General features: G+C 39.2%; 1 protein-coding gene across 1 annotated transcript in view; it reads right to left on the bottom strand.

Moving 5' to 3' along the window:
* LOC107641747 (protein FANTASTIC FOUR 3) overlaps positions 203-16,863 on the bottom strand; it is a 26,366-nt gene continuing 9,705 nt past the window's right edge. The window contains exons 2-3 of the mRNA XM_021123300.1: positions 6,833-6,850; positions 203-214 (exon numbers count right to left, since the gene is read on the bottom strand). Coding sequence (XP_020978959.1) covers positions 211-214; positions 6,833-6,850 — 22 coding nt within the window. The 3' untranslated portion in view covers positions 203-210. The remainder of the gene's footprint in view (positions 215-6,832; positions 6,851-16,863) is intronic.

Below are 16,863 nucleotides of genomic sequence, written 5' to 3'. Positions count from 1 at the left end.
GGATGGAGGGACAACTATAACAGAGGAGGCAGAGACAACCAGAAAAATCAGAGGTGGAATAATAATAACAATAAGCAGAACCGAAATCAGCACAACCATTCCTATCAATAGTAGAATCAGAACCAGCCTTACAGAGCACCTCACCTAAGGCAGTCCCAAGGACCTCAGCACAACTAACAACAGGTCCCTCAGATCACTTACCCTCCTTCCTCATCTAATGACGAGATGCTTCGTTCTCTTGCACAAGGACAACAAGACATTCAGACTACACTAAACTCTACTTTAAATGGTCTGAATGCCACTTTACAAGCTCTCGTCTCCCGGATAGATTCATTACCTACTCCCACAAACCAGCCTTCAAGCTCCAATAGAATTCCTTCTCAACCCTTACCCAACCCTAAGGGTGGCATCAATGCCATCACTTTGAGGTCCGGAACCACAGTGCAAGAGAGGAACCCTGAGGAGCCAAGCTCACAAGAACACGCCCCAGATGAAGACATGATTGAGGCAGAGGATGCTGAAGAGGAAGATGCAGTACAAGGCATGGTTGAAGAAGAAGCAGCTCAACCAAGGAATGGAGAACCAAAGGAAGCTGAAGCTGTAAGAGACGTCGTTCCTATCCCATTTTCACACCTTGCAAGGAAGTCCAGAAAGCAGATGGAACTTGATCCCAAAGTGGTAGAAATCTTCAAAAAGGTTGAGGTAACTATACCCCTTTTTGATGTTATTCAGCAAGTACCTAAATACGCAAAATTTCTAAAGGATTTATGCATGCATAAGGATAAGATTAATGAATTAGAAACTATTCCTTTAGGTAGTTCCATATCTGCTTTAATGGGAGATATACCTGAAAAATGTAGTGACCCAGGACCATGCATGGTTAACTGTACCATTGGGGTGTAATATTTTCTGACTACATGTGTGATTTAGGAGCGTGCGTGAGTATTATGCCTTTGTCTATATATGATGCTTTGAGGCTCTCTCCCTTAAAAAGGTCGGCAGCTCGTTTTGTGTTAGCAGATAGATGCATTATTACAGTGGTTGGAATTGCTGAGGACGTGCTGGTGAGCATTAAGGGGCTCACATTTTCCATTGACTTCTATATCTTGGAGATGCCCCAAAATGACTCAGGAAAACCGTCATCCATCCTGCTTGGAAGACCATTCCTGAAGACTTCAAAGTTTAAGCTAGATGCCTTTTCAGGAACCTATTCTTTTGAGATAGACGGCCGAGCAGTGAGCTTCAATCTGAATGAACCTCTGAAGCATCCTCCGGAACATCATTTCGTCTTCCAGTGTGACATTATTGATGAGACTGTAGCTACAGTTCACCAGGAAGAAATAGAAGAGATGCACATGGAGCATGGTCCAAGTGTGGAGAAACCCTCTGAACACAATGAGGACACCTTGCAATTATCACTAGCTCCAGAAGATCCAGTGCCCAGTCAGGAGAAGAAATTGGAGTTAAAGCCCCTTCCACCCCACCTCAAGTATGCTTACCTTGAGGATAATCAGAAGCTCTCAGTCATCATTGCAAGGGAACTCACTTCCCAACAAGAAGAGCAGTTACTTAATGTGCTGAGAAGACACAAGAAGGCAATTGGGTGGAGCTTGGCAGACATAGTAGGCATCAGCCCTCAAGTTTGTGAGCACAGGATATTTCTAGAAGAGGGAGCAAGGCCTGTTTGTCAACCCCAAAGAAGACTGAATCCCACCATTTTGGAGGTTGTCAAGAAGGAATTGACCAAATTACTTGAGGCAGATATCATCTATCCCATCTCAGACAGTGAGTGGGTCAGCCCAGTACAAGTGGTACCCAAGAAGTCTGGAGTCACTACAGTGAAGGATGAGCATGGAGAGCTCATAGCAACCAGAGTGCAGAATTCCTGGAGGGTTTGCATTGATTACAGGCGCCTCAACCAGGCCACTCGTAAGGATCACTACCCGCTGCCATTCATTGATCAAATGCTGGATCGCCTGTCAGGTAAGTCACATTATTGCTTTTTAGATGGTTACACATGCTATTTTCAGATTTATATAGCTCCTGAAGATCAGGAGAAGACTACTTTTACATGTCCCTTTGGAACATATGCTTACAAGAGAATGCCTTTTGGCTTGTGCAATGCACCAGCTACTTTCTAAAGGTGCATGATGAGTCTTTTCTCTGACCTTCTTGAAAGCTGTATAGAGGTTTTTATGGATGATTTTAGCATATATGGTGATTCCTTTAGCCTTTGCTTGGATAGTTTATCTAGAGTATTAGACAGGTGTGTTAGTTCAAACCTTGTTTTGAATTTTGAAAAGTGTCATTTTATGGTCAAACAAGGTATCATTCTAGGACACATTGTTTCTAATACTGGTATCTCTGTAGATCCAGCAAAGGTACATGTCATTTCTAGTCTACCTTATCCCTCCTCCATGAGGGAAGTTCGTTCGTTTCTTGGCCATGCAGGTTTCTACCAGTGATTCATCAAGGACTTCAGTAAGGTAGCATTGCCCTTATCCAAACTGCTGTAGAAGGATGTTGAATTTGAGCTGAGTGAGAACTGTATGGAAGCGTTTGATAAGCTGAAGATCGCCTTGACTCAAGTTCAATTTGTGAGAGGACCAGACTGAAGCCAGCCCTTTGAGATTATGTGTGATGCCTCCAACCATGCTGTAGGAGCGGTGCTGGCCCAGCGCGCAGGTAAGGATCCTTTTGTAATTGCATATGCTTCAAAGACATTGGACGCTGCTCAGTCTAATTACACTACCACTGAGAAAGAGCTTCTGGCTATTGTTTTTGTTCTGAATAAATTTTGAGCCTATTTACTTGGTACTAAGGTGGTAGTGTACTCAGACCATGCAACTCTAAAGTATTTATTAGCTAAAAAAGAGTCCAAACTAAGGCTAATATGTTGGATACTGCTGCTGCAAGAATTAGATTTAGAAATTAAGGATAGGAGTGGTTCTCAGAATTTAGTGGCAGACCACTTGAGTCGCCTTGAGCACATTAAGGATGACTCCACTCCTATCAATGATGTTTTTCCATTTGATAGCTTGCATGCAGTATCTGAAGTAGTTCCTTGGTATGCATCTGTAGCCAATTATCTAGTTAGTCATACCTTCCCTCCCAATTTTACTAAGCATCAAAGGGACAAGCTGAAAAGCGAGTGCAAATATTATATATGGGATGACCCATATTTATGGAGGTATGGTGCTGACCAGATAATTAGAAGGTGTGTGCCTCAATCAGAATTTCAGTCCATTTTAGAGGCCTGCCACTCATTTGAGAGTGGTGGACATTTTGGCCCTCAAAAAACAGCTAGAAAAATTCTAGACTGTAGATTTTGGTGGCCTACTCTTTTTAAAGATGCTACTACCTTCTGTAAATCTTGTTTCCCATGCCAGATGTTTGGTAATATATCCAAGAGGGATGAGATGCCCCAGCAAATTATGCTATTCTGTGAAATTTTTTATGTTTGGGGCATTGACTTCATGGGTCCGTTTCCAAACTCGAGCGGCTTCGTATATATATTGTTAGCTGTAGATTATGTTTCTAAATGGGTGGAAGCGATTCCTACCCATACTGATGATGCTAACACTGTTGTCTCTTTTGTTAGAAACCATATTATCTGTCGCTTTGGATCACCACGAGCAATTGTGAGTGATCAAGGCACCCATTTTTGTAACAGGAGACTGACCGCTCTACTAAAGAAGCATGGCGTTATTCACAAGGTAGCCACAGCCTACCACCCGCAGACTAATGGCCAAGCGGAGGTATCTAACAGAAAGATAAAGCGTATCCTGGAGAAGATAGTCAAGCCTCATAGGAAAGACTGGAGCACCAGGCTACAAGATGCGCTTTGGACATATCGGATAGCATACAAGACACCTATAGGGATGAACCCCTTCCGCCTAGTTTATGGAAAGGCATGTCACCTCCCAGTAGAGGTAGAACATAAAGCATTCTGGGCGGTGAGAGAGATCAACATGAGATTTGAGAGGGCCGGCGCGGAACGGAAAATGCAACTGGCAGAACTGGAGACCCTTCAGCTGGAAGCATATGATAACTCCAGGCTATACAAAGAGAAGATGAAGGCTGTGCATGACAAGCACATCAAAAGGTGAGAGTTCAGACTTGGGAAGCTGGTTCTCCTTTACAACTTCAGACTGAGGCTCATGCCAGGCAAGCTGAGATCCTGATGGGAAGGTCCTTACAGAGTAGAGAAGGCAGAGTCATACGGAGTCTTTCACCTGAGTCATCCTTCAAGCTCCAAATTTATCAAGGTCAATGGACATCGCTTAAAACTATACCATGGTGAGAAGATGAAGAAAAACAAGGAGCTAGAGATCTTACTCTTGGAGGATCCACCCACAGCAGAAGACTGAGCTAGTGGACCGTCCAACTTAAGGACGTTAAAGAAAAGTGCTAGGTGGGAGATAACCCACCGTGGTACGATCTTTTAGTTTTCTTCTTAACCTTATTTTATTTTGTTTTGTTTTGTTTTTCTCAGTATCCATTCCTCATATCTGCATGAATTAGCTGCATACTGCATTCTGCATAAAAAAAAACGCACACAACGCGCAAGCGTCACTGACGCGTACGCATCATATGTGTGTGCGTGCAACATATGGATTGAATAGAGAGTTGCGCGGGAGTTGCGCAGGAAGGGTGCATTGCGCACTAACCGACCCACACGTACGTGTCCCTGATGCATGCGCGTCGATCAAAATTTTGGCTCTCCACGTGTACGCGTCAAGCACGCGTACGCGTGGATGATGAAATCGTCGTAAATGAGGATTTTGGCAGAGAGTTGTGATGGTGTAGGGCTGGAACTGTGCTAGGCGCAAAAATCCTGTCACGCGTACGCGTCCTTGACGCGTACATGTCATTTTGCCATCCAGCCCATCCACGCGTGCGCGTCAATGATGCGCACGCGTCTCCCCAAATTTTTGCAAACGCGCGTAATGAACAGAGAGTTGTGTGTGCGCGAGGCAGCCTCTGCACCAATTGCTCAATTCAAGTCACGCGAATGCGTCCCTGACGTGCACGCGTCAATTGGAAAAAAACGCGATCCACACGTACGCGAGAAGCACGCGTACGCGTCGCATGCGACGCACAACTTAAACACCTCAGCGCCTAATTTCTAATCTTCTTCTTTCTTTCTTCTTTCTTATTCTTTCTTACTTTCTATTACTTTCTTCCTTCCCTCTTCATCTTCTTCATCAAGGTTCTTCTCTTCTTCCCCTTTTACTTTTCTTTCATTATTATCCTACTTTATGTTTTCTTCTTTTTTTTCCTCTTGCATTCATGATTTCTTTTTCTTTCTTCTTCCATGCATTTTTCATGTTGGTGTTGGAATTTTATTTAGGTCTTACCTTGCTTTAATGAAGCTTGTGAACATTATGAGGAGTGATTTGAAAATTGATATCTTATTTTGGGCTCTCTTATACATTTGGATTATATTATTTTCATTCTTATGATCCCTTGCACACCATGTGTTTGTGAAAAAGCTTTTATAGCACTTGGAACCCTATTTTCTTTTACTCTTTTACTTATATGCCTCTTTTTCATAACACTTGGATTCCACATGTATTTGAGATCATTATTCACAATTGTCATCATTACATATGCTCTTTTATTTGGCACACTTATTACTTGATGCTTGATTCATGCTTCTCATGCCTATTACTTGCATGCTTTTACCATCTTGCATCTAAGTTTATGAATAGCCTTTTTGATCTTTCTTGTTTTCTTACATACATGTTGTAGCTACCATGTTGTTAGGCTAACATCTTTCCTTTGGTATTCATTATCACTTGGAATTTCTTCCCATTTGGTCTTAGTATCTATATTTAATATTCATCCTTTTCTTTCTTCTTTAGACATGGGTACCAAGAAAGGAAAAGAGAAGGCCCCTGACATGACCCCAACAAGGAGAGGAACCAAGAGAACACTGGCAATGGTACTTCCATCTACCAGTGTCAAGCCACCAACAAAGCGGGTGAAGAGGATCATTAAAGTTGATGAATCAGAGAAAGCCTTTTTCGTCCGAGACTCCACACAGTTTGCTAACCGTTACAGATGTTCCTCATCCTAGCTGAGAGGAACTACAACAATGAGCATCTGCTCATTGTCCCAACACACATTGTTGATTTTGTGGAGCCCCGCATAGAGAGGAGACAGTGGGGGGTTTTTGAAAAGACAGCCGCGAGAGATCAACTTATCATGGGTCATTGAGTTTTACTCAAACTTTCACTCGCCTACTCTGCAAACTGTCTACGTTCGTCATCAGTAAGTCCCTGTCTCCGAGAGTGCCATACAGAGAGCATTAGACCTTCCACCTAGTCCAGAGGGATGGGACGCCTATCAAGAGGCCTCTCTCAAGCGCCACACATACCAGTTCGACTGGAATAGCGTCCTTGGTGTCATAGCACAACCTGGCAGCAAGTGGATCTACAGACAACATAGGACTCGACCTAAGAGCATCTCAGCCCAGTCACTCACCCTGGAGGCTCGCGTATGGGCCCAAATCATGTCCCACTATGTCTTTCCGAGCACTCACGAGTCGACCTTCACAGCAGACATGGTTGTCCTCATCTGGTACATCCTGACAGAGCAACCCCTCAACCTGCCCCGACACATCCAGGCTGCCATGGGACACGTACAGATAGTGGGTAACCTGCCTTTCCCCGCCTTGGTTTCAGATTTAGTCTCTGTAGCAGGTGTGTCCTCTCGGGCAGGAGACACCAAGGTCATGATCCCTATAGCCGACCAGTATGTTCCAAACGGGAAGTACATCAAGCCGCTAGTTCCTTCTGCAAGCCGGCCTACAGATCTATCTTTGGACCCTCCTCCCTCCTCTATCCCACCATCTTCTACACCATAAGCACCATCTACCCATCATATGTTCCTTCAGATTCTTGAGAGGCTCGACCGGCAAGACCGGCGAATGGAGCAAATGGAGCGCTGTAACAAGCGCCGATACAACTACCTGAAGGAACTCATACTTGGTACACAGCCACCTCCAGAACCAAAGGACACCCCAGACTCCCCTTCATCCAGTAGCACAGGCAGCCAAGGCGAACCAGACACTGGAGGCAACGCTTCCAGCCCTCCCTTCCTCCTTACTGACGACACGGAGGACCGTGCTAAGCTTTAAGTGTGGGGAGGTCAGTCCTTGACTTCCAGAGGTAACTTCTTTCTCTTAACACCAACATTTTTAGTTTTTCTTTTGATTAGTTAGGATAGATTGCATATTAATAGTCGTTTGCATGTATGTTTTGCTTGGTTAAAATGATGATTTTTTTTTCAAGACCCTTTTTATAGCATTTCACTAATTTAAATTGAAAATTTGTGTCAAACTTGTTTGAAGCTTGTATTTGGAACATAGGTCATAGCAAAGAACACACAACCTGTGAGACTTGAGCTTAATTACATGGTTACATTATTTAACCATAATATTTTATTCTTGTGTATTTTCTTCTCTATGATTGTAATCTATATTTTGTTCCATTCTATATGTCCATTGTTTAGTATATCTACATACTTGCATATGATTGAGGCCATCATTTGGTTATTAGCTCACTTATCCCAAATAGCCTACCCATTCAATCACCTTTGTTTGCCACCTTAAGCCTTTTAATCCCCGTTTGTTCTATATTTTACCACATCACTAGCCTTAAGCGGAAAAATAATTAATTACCCCAATTGAATATTTGGTTAGCTTAAGATAGAGATTGTGTGACAATCAAGTGTGGGAAACTGTGGGAACTTGGGTTGATGAGAGTGTACAGTGATTCATTGACAAAATATTGGGAATTTGGGTACCTACTCATGTAAGACCAGAAAAAAATCCATGTGCATTGATATGTTATATTTGCTTTTATATTTTTAATAAAAAAATTATGTTAAAATAATTAAGTAAATAAATAAATAAGGGGACAAAAATTACCCCAATGCTGAGTTTAATAAAAGATCAATGCATATGTGATAAGATTTAAGAAATATTTGGCACATGAGTATGTGTTGCAAAAGTGGGAATTATGGGTAACTGGGCATGAATTTAGAGTTACATAGAGTGTGTGTGTATGTTACGTGAAAACTTGGGTTAATTGAAGATTCATATTTTAGCTCACTTGGCCATACATATATCCTCACCTTTACCTTAGCCCGATTACAACTCTGAAAAGACCTCATGATGTTTGCATTGGTATACTAAATATTTGTTGATTGGTTAGATGAAGAATAAAGTTTAGAAAGCATAATTAGAGAAGAGTAGAGTGATTCACCCTAGACACTTGAGAGATTAGAGTGCACATACACTACTAGTGAGGGTTCAATGCTTGACTATATGTTCCCTGCTTTCATGAGCTATCTTCTTACAAGTTTGCTTGTCTTTACTTTATTATTTGAATTAGTGGAATCTAAACTATGTTTATCTTGGAGAACTTGCTTACTTTTAACCAAGTTGACAAAATCATCTCAGTATATAGTTGCATTCATATGTAGGTTGCATTTCATGAGTCTTACTTTCCCTTATTCATTTTCTTTGTCTTCTTGAGCTTAGCATGAGGACATGCTAATGTTTAAGTGTGGGGAGTTTGATAAACCACTACTTTGTGGTTTATCTTGTGCTAATTTGAGTGGTTTTTATCAACTCTTTACTCACTTATTCATACTATTTGCATGATTTTATAATTCCTTCTTAATTATGCTCTATGATTGAAAACTTCCTTCCTAAGCCTTTAAATTGTGTAGTTTTAATGTCCTTTCATACCATTCGATGTCGTGATCCGTGTGTTGAGTGTTTTCAGGCTTTACAGGGCAGGAATGGCTCAAAGGATGGAAGGGGAGCTTGCAAAAATGGAAGGAGCACAAGAATAAAGGAGACAACCGGCGAGAAGTGACGCGCACGCATAGCTCACGCGTGCGCGCGATTTGGAGAAATTCGCAGTGACACGTGCGCGTACCTGACACGTACGCGTGGAAGCGAGTTTGCACAGCGACGCGTGCGCGCACCTGACGCATACGCGTGACACGCGAAAATGACCAGCTACGCGTACGCGTGACTGACGCGTACACGTGACATGCGCGATCTGTAGAAATCACAGAAAATGCTGGGGGCGATTTCGGGCCGAGTTTTGACCCAGTTTTTGGCCCAGAAACATAGACTAGAGCCAGAGAACAGCAGAGACTTAGGAGACATTCTCATTACGCATAGTTTTAGTTAGTATTTGAATCTGAGAGAGAATTCTACTCCTTCCTCTAGGGTTCTTCACATTCATAGTTCTAGAGTTTCATGTTTTTGCTCTTGGATAGTGAGAAGGATCAGTACCTCTGCGGAAGTTTCATTATTCTAGTTTATTTTCTTGTTCCTTTACTTTTTACTGCCCATTAACCCTGTGTGGATAAGTGTGTTTATAATTTTGGGATTTATCAATGCAAGGAACCATTTTTACTTTTAATTAATTTGTAGTTATTGTCTATCATGTCTTCCTTTTATTCCCTTTTTAATTCTGTGAAGTTTATATTCATGTTAATGGAGTAGTTTTCTAACTTGATTGGGAGTTGATTAAAAGGAGAACTTTGAGTTGGAATACTTAAGTGTTAATCCTAATTGGTAGTTGATGACTGACAACTCTAGTCTCTCACTCTAGTCCTTTCTTAGGAGAGGATTAGGACCTAAGAATACAGTTGGTTAGTTAGTTACTTGACTTTCCCTTATTAATTAAGGGATGACCAAGTAGAGCAACAACCTTTTATTATTACACTTGGAAAATTTCAACAAGGATAGAAATTCTAATTAATCTTCTCCCGATCAAGGCTTTTAATTGAAATAATAAGCTGCACCCTTTTGTCAACTCGTTGGGAGACGACCTGGGATTCATACTCCCAGTATCTTATTCTTAAATCTGTGATAACTCTTTTAAATTGACAAGTGAATTTTTGCTGGTTAAGAACTGTACTTGCAACGTATTTCTATTATTAATTTCTTAATCGGCCAATTTCTGCCACGTCAGCCTCTGCATTAGTATTTTCAGCTGCGACAGGAGATAATTCCAAATTGTCTCCTGCAGAATTAGAATTTTCATTGCTAACAGGTGCAACTTCATGAGAACTTGGATTTTGAGGAGCTGGTTCAGTATTCTTGGGTAATTCAGCTTCAAAACCTGGACTATCATCAATGCAAACACTAAGAACATTGTTAGACTCACATAATATGACATGAATGGTCTCCTCAATAGTTTTGGAGTTCTTATTATAAACTATATATGCCTTGCTATGAGGGGAATAACCCAGATAAATGCCTTCATGTGTTTTAGGATCAAATTTTCCTAAATTTTCTTTGATATTCAGTATGAAACACTTGCAGCCAAACACATGAAAGTAACTAAGATTGGGAGGATACCCTTTCCAAAGTTCATATGGAGTTTTCTTCAAAAACTTCCTAATGATGGTTCTATTTAAAACATAGCAAGCTGTATTCACAGCTTCAGCCCATAAGAACTTGGGAATTTCATATTCACATAATATAGCTCTAGCCATTTCTTGTAAACTTCTATTTCTTCTTTCTACAACACCATTTTGTTGAGGTGTTCTAGGACAAGATAAGTTATGTGATATGCCTAGTTCATCACAAAAAGATTCAAAATATTGATTTTTAAATTCTTTGCCATGGTCACTTCTAATTGAAACAATTTTTAAACCTTTTTTATTTTGAATCTTTTTGCTGAATTTTTCAAAAACAGAAAATGCTTCATGTTTATGAGCTAGAAAGAACACCCAACCAAACCTAGTATAGTCATCCACAATTACTATGCCATAGCTTTTTTCTCCAAGACTTTGAGTCCTAGTTGGTCTAAACATATCAAGATGTAACAACTCTAATGGTTTCTTAGTTGAGACATCTTCCTTGGGTTTGAAAGAGGTTTTTATTTGTTTACCCATTTGACAAGCATCACAAATGATGTCCTTATCAAATTTTATATTAGGAAGACCTCTTACTAAGCCTTTCTTTACAAGCTTAGAGATTTGGAATATGCTAGCATGTCCTAATCTCTTATGCCACATCCATTTTTCAGATTCCATTGAAGAGAAACAAGTTACATTTTGAACTTTAAGATCATCTAGTGTGAGACCATAAACATTGTCACTTCTTTTGGCAACAAACAAAACAGCCCCTGTTTTCTCATTAATGACTCTACAATCAGATTTTCTAAAGGTTACAACATATCCAACATAATTGACTTATGCTTAATAGATTATGCTTTAACACATCAACTAAGAAGACACTATCAATGCAAGTAGAAAAATCTTTGCCAACCTTACCAATGGCAATTATTTTACCTTTACCATTATCTCCGAAAGTGACAAATCCTCCATCATACTTGTTGAATTTAATGAAGAAAGTATCCTTTCCGGTCATATGCCTTGAACATCCACTATCAAGATACCACATGTCTAATTTCTTCTTGGATGTAAGGCAAACCTGCATGTTCTTCAACTAACCTTATGTATCCAAATCCATTTGGATCCTTTGATGTGAAATGTTCTTGGGTGCCCAAGAGCATTAAAATCATGAACAAATTTATATAATTTACTATCATTACCAAAAGACTTAAGAAAGATGAAACATTGAGGAGGATCATGACCATTTCTATTGCACTTGTAACAATGATTTTTGTCCACTGATTTCTGAGGTCTGCTGAATCCTTTTGGTTTGACAAGCTTGGAAGAGGAGGCTTCATATTTTTGAACATTTAGTTTGAAAACGACCTTATTTTCTTCTTTGAATTCAAGTCCAGACTTTTCAGACCAAACCTTTGACAAGCAAGCAGCTTGTTCAGATTTTGAGAACTTTGAACAAACTTTGCTAAGTCTTCATTCAAATTTTTAATTTGTTCATTCAGTTTTTTGTTTTCAGAAATCAAATCAGTGGAAGCAATAACTTTATGCTTAAGTTTGAATTTCTCTAATTCAGCACGTAAAGCACTATTTTCTTCTTTTAAAACATTTTCATTACAGGTTTCAGTTGCCTTAACCTTTTTCAAAAGAAGATCATTTTCTGTCATCAATGCCTCATTTTCTTTCTTACATTTAGCATACTTATCCAAGAGTTTCTTAGAGTCCACAGTAATATCTTTGATAATGTAATGCAGTTCATCAATAGATAAGTCAGAGAAATCTACCTCATCTTCATCATGATCAGCCATCAGACATAGCTGAGCTTCTTGGTCTGAGTTCTCAAAGCTGGTGTCGTTCTCCAAGTCTTCCCATGTTGCCATCATCACCTTCTTTTTGTCTTTCCTGGACTTTTTGCCTTTCTTTAGTTGAGGGCAATTTGACTTGAAGTGACCTGGTTCTTTGCAGTGATGGCATGTGAACTTGACTTGATCCTTTTTGACGTCTTTGGATGAAGAGCTTCCTTTGCCTTTGCTTTTGAATCTCAGTAATCTTTTCATTTTTCTTAAAAAGAGCACCATTTCTTCATCTGAGAAACTGTCATCAGATTCTTCTTCCTTTGCTGTCATTCTTGATTTTAGTGTTATACTTTTCTTTTTGTCATCTTTGTCTTGAGACATGTGAGTGGTTTCATAGGCCAGCAGCTTGCCTCTTAGCTCATCATAAGTGATTTTGATCAAATCATTCCTTTCAGAGATGACTGTACTTTTTACTTCCCATTTCTTAGTGAGACTTCTCAGGATCTTCCTTACTAACGTTTCTTTAGAATAGTTTCTTCCCATGGCATCCAGATTATTGATGATTATTGAAAACCTTTCGAACATTTGATCGATCTCTCATCCTCCTTCATGCTGAACATTTCATACTCCTTCATTAACATGTCAATTCTGGTCTCCCTCACTTGCTTAGTGCCTTCATGGGTGAGTCTAAGCTTATCCCATATTTCTTTAGCTATTTTGCACCTTGACACTTTTTTGAATTCTTCAAAACTGATTGCACAATGCATCAGGTTGATTGCCTTGGCGTTGAGTTCAACCTTCTTCTTTTCTTCATCTGTCCACTCGCTGTCTTCTTTTGCCACAACTTCTCCATCAGCATTTTATTTAGTGGGAACGTCAGGTCCATTGAGAATGATCTTCCAGATGTTGTAGTCGATTGACTGCACGAAGATTCTCATTCTTTCTTTCCAGTAAGAATAGTTGCTGCCATTGAAATAGGGAGGTCTGTTATTAGACTGTCCTTCAGTAAGAGTGAAAGACACGATGTTGGGATTCATGTTGTTGGCCATGGATCTTTACTCCAAGCTGTGAAGCTTGACTCCTTGAGACCTTGCTCCTGATACCAATTGATGGTTCTAGTTGAACTTGAGAAGGGGGTTGAATCAAGTTGGCTTAAAACTTAAAGTTTCCAACTCTGTTTCAGCAGAAGCTCGAGTTGCAGGAGATTATTTCATTTTATCTCATGTGCAGAATAAGTAAAGAGTAGGGAAGAGAAAAAACAGGCCAGCATGTATCCTGATTCGGATTCTTTGTGCAATGAATCCTACGTCCAGTCTCCGCCACAAACCATGATGGAATTTTCACTAAAATTCACAGATTACATTCACCAATACTATTGAATTATTCCCTAATTCAACTAGTATCTACCCTAAGCTTTCTTCACCAAAGCTTAGCTTCCCATAGTGCTGTCCCAACTAGGAAGGGGAATCTAATAGATTCATACTTCACCATGTGTTAACCCAACTCGCAAGGAGAATTAATCCTAGTTCAAAAACTAAATTACATCAAAATTCAGTGGCTCTTTTGCATCACTCTTGCCTTTTCTCTCTTGACTTTTTCAACCTTACATGATTAGCCTTTTCTCAATACAGAAAATAACACAAGGCAGCCATAACAAAAGAATCAGAAATTAAGCTTGAGTAGAAGAAGAAGATTCCAGCTCAATGTTTGAGATGGTGCTCTGAGTGAGTGCTCTCTTTTTCTTGCTTTGAAATGATGGAATGAGGCTTCTTAGGGAGTGGATCCTCTCCAATGGAAAAAAAAAACTGGATGGTATCCAGTGGAAAATTTCACCCTTCATTGCTCTCTCTCTCTCTCTCTCTCTCTCTCTCTCTCTCTCTCATTTATTTCTGGTCCCACTTGTAGAATTAAAGGTGAGACACTTTATTCTCTCCAGTGACAAAAAAATGGAGAGGATCCATTTCCGGCTTCTTATATGTCTTCATCTTGTCTTCATTTTTTGCCTCTTCCATTTCCTTGTACCAGCTGCTCGTTGGAGCTGTCACTGCAGGTATGCGGTCCTTTCTTCATCATGCTCCACTACCTCTGCTATCCGAGGAGCTCGACCACTACCTCTACTGTCCTTTGTTTTCTTTCTTTCTTGACATGCTCTCCTTTTTCATTTTGCTCCATTTTCCTGCTGCTACTGCTTTTGTGTTTTACTCACCCACTAACCGAATGTTGCTCTGCTAATGTCCTTGGGAGAGTGGAGATGTCCTTGTGTCCTTCTTGCTTTCACAGAACCACACCTGTCCTTGCATGATCCAGCTGTCCTCTTATAACATTTAGCAAATACATAGCCATTTAATTTGCTGAACGGTGCTTTGAGAAGCATTGGGCTTGTTTATTACTCTTGGAGCACTAAGGAGCAAATGAGCACTAAGTGTTGTAGCTTTAGCATGTTGATTTGCTGAAACTTATGCTGGTTTGGGCTGGTGCAGCATGAACTTGATAATTGGGCCTACAATAATTAAAACACCTATTAAACAACATTGGGCTTTCAACCCAAAGAAATATTTGTCATCATTTATAAATCCAAAATCAACTTAAACTTAACATAGATTGTCCTTGTTCTTGAATGCACAGTTGCGAAACCATCTGGTCCAGTTTAAAGGAGAGTAAAATTGACAAGTCCATCTTTGCGTTAGAGGCATAAACATTAACCATTCCTTTGGGCACTTGCTCGGCTTGAAGTTGCAGAGCTGCATTCTTCTGTAATTCTCTTGCAAGTAGCCCTTGTTGAAATGAAATGTCACCAAAGAGATTGATCTAAATGAAACAGTCAATTTTAACTTCCCTAAGTTGCTATGTTGTCCACATTATTCAACAAATGATTGGTCTTGAAAATTGGTTCTCTTGATTCATATTGAATTCGGGACGCATCAACATGATATAGATCTCAAGGTTATATTTTCTGAAGGAGTAATTTAGAAATAAATAGCTATACATATTTGAACATATAACATTAATAATCCTAATTCTTTTTTATGTATACATACAGTATGCTGAATCCCTTTCCTGTGACTTTAAAAACTTGATTTGTCTGCGTAAGTATAACTATATATATATAGTCCGTGTTAGTTGAACACATTCAATTTTCAAATTCGACTGAGAGCTTATTCTGAACCCAAGTCCATCAACATAAGCTGGACCTACACGCATTAGTTTTTTCCAGTCTAATCCTGTTCCTTTCGTGGAATCAACAGTAGTATTTGGCATACAAATTGTTCAAAGTGAAGAATACTTGGAATGTCAATCCATTCCTTTGAAAGGTGCCATTATATTAGCCGCATTCTATCCATTTGAATTGTTAGGTATCACATTTCTGTAAACTGTAACAAACAGAAATCAGTTGTTATCAACTCAAAATCCTCTAGGCTCTCTAATATCTAGTACATTTTGAGTTTGACCACGTGCTTCCCAAATTAAACACAGTGGACCCTGCTTAGTGCTTAGAAAGTAGATCATGGCAAAAATCTACATTAAATTCTTTTTGTTCCCCACAGTTAATCAAGGCGATCAATTTGGATCCTCTCTACAATATATATCTTTTTTCAAAACTAGTGTCTTGGTCAAAAAAAATATTCAAAAGCTGCACTTTCTCATGATATCTTTTTTTTTTTTTTCAAAGCTCTTTTATTAGCAGGACCCTTAACAATGAAATAACATGATAGAAAAGAAATGGGTTAAATTTGTGAACAAGAGGTTGGATTTTATTTGAATTATAGGAAATTAAAGGACTAAAGTGAATGATAAGACGTTTGTGCTGGTTGAAGTGGACGGGTCTTCTTTTTCTATTAGAAAGCCTCTGGACGTGATACACCTAGCTAGATTCTGAAGAGACCAGCATGATTTCAGAGAAATCAATATATCAAACGAGATTAAATATATAAAAAAGATAGATTTTGCTTTCTTTGATACACTACACCGCACCCAAAATTAAAGTTTGTATTGTTGGTACACCCAACTGTTCAATGCTTTTACCGCGGGCTACGGGTGAACACGGATCGGATTGGACATATCAATAAAATTTATTTTTTCTATTCTTTTAAATATGTTTACTCTTAAAATATATTAAATATACTTTTCTTAAATAATAAATTAAAATAATACAATATATGATATTTATTAGTTGAAAAAAAACATAAAAAGAATATTTACTTATTTATTTCTTTATTTTTGCAGATACGCGGATATGCAGATATCTACACAAAATCCACAATCCAATCCTATTAGTGTGCGGATTCGATCCGATCTGATCCAATAACCTTGCAGATCGGAACCATATCCGCAAATTTCAGATCGAATTCAAATAAAAAATTGCGGATATACAGATTGAATCCGATCCATGAACAACCCTACCGCCTGCCATGTTTATAAACTTGATGTCGATGCGATTTAGACATATACAATACATATGCTTGTACAATTTCACCAGTTATAAGATTAATCGATGAAGTATGACTTGGTCATTTTAGCAATATCCCTAAAATATAAAAGGAAAATTTTGTTGTTTAATTTTAATGAGTATGGACTATGGACCAAACATCTTTGCGTTTATTCGATCTGTTACTTTTAAGAATTATTGATTTATTAAATAAAAATAAAAAATACAATTAAAAAAGTGTATTAATAAATT

Source organism: Arachis ipaensis, chromosome B05, assembly GCF_000816755.2.
Source record: "Arachis ipaensis cultivar K30076 chromosome B05, Araip1.1, whole genome shotgun sequence".
NCBI lineage: Eukaryota > Viridiplantae > Streptophyta > Magnoliopsida > Fabales > Fabaceae > Arachis > Arachis ipaensis.
Note: the sequence above shows the minus strand (reverse complement) of the source record. Positions and strands in the feature narration are given on the sequence as shown.